Source organism: Spermophilus citellus (genome assembly GCF_964194105.1).
Source record: "Spermophilus citellus genome assembly, chromosome: 2".
Classification (NCBI taxonomy): domain Eukaryota; kingdom Metazoa; phylum Chordata; class Mammalia; order Rodentia; family Sciuridae; genus Spermophilus; species Spermophilus citellus.
Genome location: NC_138183.1, coordinates 242,668,033 through 242,674,262, shown reverse-complemented (window position 1 = coordinate 242,674,262; position 6,230 = coordinate 242,668,033). Strand labels below are relative to the sequence as shown.

The 6,230-nt window shown below is 49.8% G+C and overlaps 1 protein-coding gene across 1 annotated transcript; it reads left to right on the top strand.

Moving 5' to 3' along the window:
• Window positions 1–1,233: 1,233 nt before the first annotated feature.
• Window positions 1,234–5,528, top strand: PRG3 (proteoglycan 3, pro eosinophil major basic protein 2; the record flags this gene model as incomplete). Its single annotated transcript, XM_081280554.1, has 5 exons — window positions 1,234–1,294; window positions 1,763–2,076; window positions 3,109–3,240; window positions 4,588–4,699; window positions 5,470–5,528. The coding sequence occupies 5 exons, from the start codon at window positions 1,234–1,236 to the stop codon at window positions 5,526–5,528; spliced, it is 678 nt and encodes a 225-aa protein (XP_081136680.1).
• Window positions 5,529–6,230: the final 702 nt, after the last annotated feature.

Here is a 6,230-nt window from a genome sequence, read left to right as displayed (position 1 = left end):
GAAACAGAGGGAGGGAGGGCAGGGGGTGAGGATATGGGAGGAGAGGAGAAAAGAGTTGGAGCTAGAGAGACTTAGAAATCCCAGTTCCTTCACTTTCCGTGTAACCTTGGCAAGTTGTGTTCCTCCACTACGCCTCATTTCTCACATCTGTGAAGCACAAATAGTCAAACATTCCTGGTGGAAATGGGTGAAGGGAAATAAGAGCTCAAGGGAGCGTTGCTCCCCGAGGTCCCTACTTCTGGGATACTGACCATGGGAGGCTACTCCTGAGTTAAGGGGCACTGTTTAGATATTATTTAGATTTTTTGGGGGGGTGTGTGTGCCGGGGATTGAACACAGGGGCACTTGACCACTGAGCCACATCCCCAGCCCTATTTTGTATTTTATTTAGAGACAGAGTCTCACTGAGTTGCTTAGCACCTTGCTTTTGCTGAGGCTGGCTTTGAACTTGTGATCCCTGAGCTGCTGGGATTACAGACGTATGCTACCATGCCCGGCTAGATGGAGAACTTTAAGGGATACTACTAATAATATGCCTGGACAATAGGCATGACAGCCAGGCAAGGCAGTGTGTGTGGGCTCCCATTCAGGGCAGCAGACTGGACAGGGCAGGGCCCTGCAGTCCCAGGAGAGAGCAAGACCCAGAGGTAAGAAGACTGAGCCAACAGTTGTTATCAGCTCCACTGCCCCAGCCCTGGCCTGGGGCAATCATCCTGGCCTCTTCCCACTTCCCCAAAAGCCCAGCATAAAGGCTGCTTGTGGGGCCCAGCCTCCAGAGGCACTGAACTTGGAGGAGCCAGAAGGTGAGTACTCTTCTTGTTGCCAAGGGAGGCGGGGTTCAGAGCCTGGGAGGAAATGGGACCTCAGGTGGAGAAAACACCTAGGAGACCTGTCCTGAGGTGGTCAGTGATGGCCACTATCCTCCCTCACTCCTCCCCAGCATGAGGGAAATCAGCAGCCCTGTCCTATAAAGTCTGAGATTGTAGTCCAGGATTGTGTGAGGATTTCAGGAAAAGGGGACTTTTGCACCCGTGCTGTGCCTTCCCCATTCCTTTTCCAGATGCTTCAGCTCAGGGTCTGTCCACTGGAGGAAGAGGAAGCCCTCTAGTTTGTCCTTTAATCAATTAATTAAACAAATATTGCTGCTGTACTTTGTGCCAGGGGCTGTGCTAGACACACAGACAGCCTGGAGGAGGAAGGCGGAGTTGTGTCCAGCTACGAGACTGAGTAGATATGAAACACCCCCTGCACCTAGCCCTTCTCCTGCTGGGGACAGTTTCTGCTCTTTATCTGGGTAAGTAAGTCCTCCCATCCCCTTCTCACCCGTCATTTCTCCTTTCTCCTATTTTTAATGTTCCCCTCCCTTTATTTTTACTCCCATGGGGCAGGGCCAGTCTCTCCTCCTCAGTTGATCTGGCCCATCTCTGGCAAGATTATCCTGAACTTAGAATTGGGACCTGAATTTTCTCTCAGGGTTCCTTCATAAGAGGTAAGCACCCACCTGTTAAGATGAAGAGCTGGTGGCTGTCCCAAGATTCTCACACCTTCTCCTTCCTCCTGCCCCCAAATGTACACCTTTGGAGTCAGCCAGGGGTCAGGTTCTCATCCATTTGTGACTCTGACCCAAGACATCTCTCCTCATCCAACATGGAGGAGGCCGTTTGGGCTGGCTCCAGAGGATCGGAGCAGGATGGCTGGAGCTGTCCATGGTCCTGGAAGGAGGGAGCCTCTGATGTGATGGCAGGCTACCTCTTCTTCCTAGAAAATGATGCCCCCCACCTGGAGAGCCTAAAGACAGAGACAGACCTGGATCAGGATCCAGATGGCTCAGGGGAGCAGAAGGGAGAGTTGGCCCTGACCCAAGAGGTGATTCAAGTAGAGGGCGATGAGGTCAAGACTTCAGGATATCAAGAAGCCTTTGAACATGAGGAGGCTGTGGAGTCAGGCCCACCTCCTTTAGAGCAGAACTTGCTATGCCCCAGGGAAGAGGATACTGTTCAAATTCAGGGAGATTCTGGGTGCAAAACCTGTCGCTATCTGCTGGTACAAACTCCAAAGACATTTTCTCAAGCTCAGGTAAGTGGCCAGGAGCTTCTGTGCAGGGTGGGAAGGGGAATGGGGGCTCAGAGAAGAGAGTAGATCCAAACTTCTGTTCTCTAGTTGTTTAACTTAGTGGCCCACAAACCCTAGTTTCAGAATCACCAGGAGGTCTTGTTAAAATACAGATTTGAGGACTTCACTCCCACAATTTCTGGGGCTGAGCCTGAGAATCTACATTTGAAACAAATTCCCAGGTGGCAATGATATTGTTGGTCTGAGGACTGCACTTTGAGAACCACTAATTTGAACAAAATCATGGGTATTAGATACTTCTGTGTTCAAAATTATTTATACTTTCCATGGTCTGTCACCTGGGCAAGTAGCCACATCTTTCAGAGCTTCAGTATCTTCATTTGTAAGATGAAGAAATATGGTTGTCTCTCAGTTTGCATGGGGTATTTATTCAAGGACCTCCCCCCCGCCCCGCCCCACCATAGATAACCAAATCTTCAGATGTTCAAGGCTCTTATATAAAAATGGCAAATTATTTGCATATAATCTGTGCAATTCCCTCCATGTACTTCAAATCCTCTCTAGATTACTTATAATATGGAATACAGTATAAATCCTATGTAAATTACTGCTATAGTGTATTGTCTAGAGAATAATGACAAGAAAAAAGTCTGTACATGTTCAGTACAGATACAATTTAAAAAATTTTGATCTGTGATTTTTAAAGATCTGTGAATGAGAAACCCACAGATACAGAAAGCTGACTGAATACTACCAATATCTTAGAGTTGTGAAGGTTAACTGAGGTAATGCATTCAGGATAGTTAGAATTAACACTCAGTAAATAGTGACTATAAATAAGTATTATTATTAATAATAATAATTATTATTTCCTGAAAGAATGCCCTGGCAACTGATTAAGGAGCAAAAGTTATTGAGGGAGAGAAGTGGGTCCCTTATTTCTAACTTGAAAATGGTTGTAGGTGTCTTGATTGGAGACTCAGGAATTTGAGAAAAAAGAGAGTGAATTTTCTACCTCCCCCCTTATCTCTGCAGAATGTCTGCAGGAGATGCTACAGAGGCAACCTTGTCTCCATTCACAACTACAATTTCAACTATCGTGTTCATTGTTTGGCCAGTAAGATAAACCAGGCCCAGATCTGGATCGGAGGCGTCCTCAGGGGCTGGGTAAGTCCGGGCCCAACTACTCAGTACAGAAAATTATTTTTGATTGTTTTAAGGGAGCACCTGCTGGGGCCAAGCCTTAACCTAGCAGAGATAAGGTGTCCATAGAGGGGTAAGCAAACAAGTGCCAGAGCTGACTTGTGCTGTTAGGAGAGAACAAATTACACACATCTCCGAGCTCTAACTCCATGCTGGTAGCTTAAAATCAGACATGGTATCCTTTACACCAAGGATATTGGCAGTTGTTATATGTCCATCAGTCTTCATTACCCCAATAAAATGTCTGTGAGAATCAGCTTTTAAGGAAGAAGGTTTATTTTGGCTCACTGTTTCAATCCACGGTCATTTGACCATGTTTCTTTGGACCGGTGGCAGCACAGAATATTGTGGCAGCAGTGTATGGAGATGTGTTCACCTCATCGCAGCAGGAAAGAAAAGAAGAGAGGAATGGGCCAAGGTCCCAAAATCCCCTTCAAGAGCACACCCCCATTGACCTAACTGCTTCCCTGCCTTATTTTTTTTGTTTTTGGGGGTACTGGGGATTGAACCCAATAGTGAACTGCCTTTGGGCTGCATCCCCAACCTTTTTTTTAATTTTTATTTTGAGTAAGTTGCCCAGGCTGGCCTCAACTTGTGATCCTTCTGCCTCAGCCTCCTGAGTCACTGGGACTCATCCCAGCACTTGGCTTAGGCCCCGCCTCTTAAAAGTGCCACCATCTTCCAATCACACTATGGGCTGGTGATCAAACCACAAGGACATGGGCCTTTGTGGGACATTTCAGATCCCAAAATATCATGTTATACATCAGGGCTCCTTCCTACTTCCCATTTTCACACCTTTCCCAGAGCTGGTTTCAAAAACATTTATCAGTATAACACTCAAGTCATGAGACAGATTCTAGGTTCAGGTTGGTCACTTACTAACTGAAGAGCTTTAGGAATCCTAAGCTTCTTCATTTCTACAATAGGGATCTTCTTATCTTGGGGTGGCTCTGAGATTGTGGATGAATACATGCCATTATATTTGGTACTCGAGGTGTGGTCCATGGGCCAGCAGTATCAGCATCACCTGGTAGCTTGTTAAATATGCATAATCTTGGGCCCAACCCCAGGTCTCCTGAATCAGAATCTGCATGTTAGCAAGATCCTCCAGTGTGGTTGGAGAAGTCTGCTCTGTGGGATGGCTGGGACAAATGGTTGCCATTGCCCACAAAGCTTCAGGAATGGGTTGCAAGGGTATCTGGCTCCTGGCCAGGCAGGCAGAGAGGGAAGGCAGCAGTAGCTATCTCTGAGTACCTGGATCTGCCTTCCTAGACCTCTGCCCTCTGATCTGCCTTATCTTTTCTCCAGTTCCTGTGGAAGAAGTTTTGCTGGACTGATGGAAGCTCCTGGAATTTTGCATATTGGGCCTCAGGGCAACCTGGGTGTTCAGGAGGCCACTGTGTGACCCTATGTTCTAAAGGTGAGGGGAATGGGCCCCTGGGGAAGGATAAGGGGGTGACAAAGTGGATTCTCAGAAGCTATCCCTTTGAGCTGCCTGGACACATCTCCTTAAGCTCACATCCAACCCCAACTTGTGAGTTATCACTTGTCTGTGAGAAAAGCTGAGATACAGGGATCCCTTGAATAAAACCAGGTGGCAGGGGTCCTCTAGGTATGAGGGAGTTGGCTAGGGGTCCTTAACTTCCTCTGATAAGAGGGTGACAGATTCAAGTGGTCAATGTGAAAATGAGAGCGACACATGGATATAAGGTGTGAATGAAGGAGAAGGCCGGGTGTGGTAATTAGAGATGGCTGAGAGACAAGATGCCAGCTTCAAACAGCAGATGTGGGCAACAGCATGCGCGGCAGATGTGAAGGAGTTTAGTTAGTGGCTAAGACCATATGTGCTAGAGCAAGAGGGCCAGGAGTCACATTCCAGCTCTGCCACTTGCCAGGCAGGTTCCAGGCAAGTTATTGATCTCTACCAAGCCTCAGTCTCCTCTTTATGGGACAAGGATCATGACAGCACCTGCCTCTTGGAGTTGAGATGAGGACAGAAGGTGACAGTCGACGGAAAGCACTTAGCACATAGCCCAGGTCATGGTATGGCTTGGTAAATGTAAGTTAGTGTGTCCAACGCCCAATGACGATGGCTGCAGAAGGGACATCCGAGGTACCTTAGGAGGGAAGGGGCGAGGCATCGGCCAGACCCAGAGAGGCAGCTGACATCACTGTGCTCTCTACTTCCAGATGGCCACTGGCGACGAGCTCCGTGCCATAGTCAGCTGCCCTTCGTCTGCTCCTTCTGAGCCAGTGGCGCGGTGAACCAGCCTTGGAGCCTCAGGCCTCTGGCTGCCCCTGCCCCGCTCTCGGCCCTGGACTCTGCCCCCAGCCTCTCCTGGCCATAAATCCACACTTCTCACAGCATTCCCTGGGTCTTTTTTCTTCATTGCTCTTTCTGGGGGCTCCCCAGCTTGAGAAAGTCCTGGAAGCCTTCCCCTCTGCGGGGAAGTGAAAGATGGCGGAGCCGGGCCGCCCGCGGCGGTGCGGAGCTGCTGCGCGGCAGCGCGGAGCTGCTGCGCGGCAGCGCCACCTGGAGGCGGGGCGGGGGCCAGGCGCGCCCTCGGCCCGCTTTGCCTCTCCGCACCCGCTCACCGCGGCGGGCAGGTCGCCTTCGGTGCCGGGTGGGGAGCCCGCCTTGCACGGATTCAGTGTGAACTGCGGGGCGGGGCGGCTTTCCAAAATGCAGGTGAAGATCCCACTGGGGGGACGCCACTTGGGAGAAAGTACCTTGTCTTGGGGCAACCCGCTCCTGGTCCAGCCCTGTGCTCTTTGGCCTCTGAGAATGACTCCCATTTCCGGTTCTTGCAGTCATCTCTGTTCATAAGCCAGCAGAGGGAAAGTCGTACCTCCTCCATCGCCGCCTACCTCTGCAGAGGGGCCAGTCTTAGGAAGAAGCTGCTTCCCGCCGGCCAGGGCCTTGCAGCCCGAGGCAAGATGTCTGCTGGCCG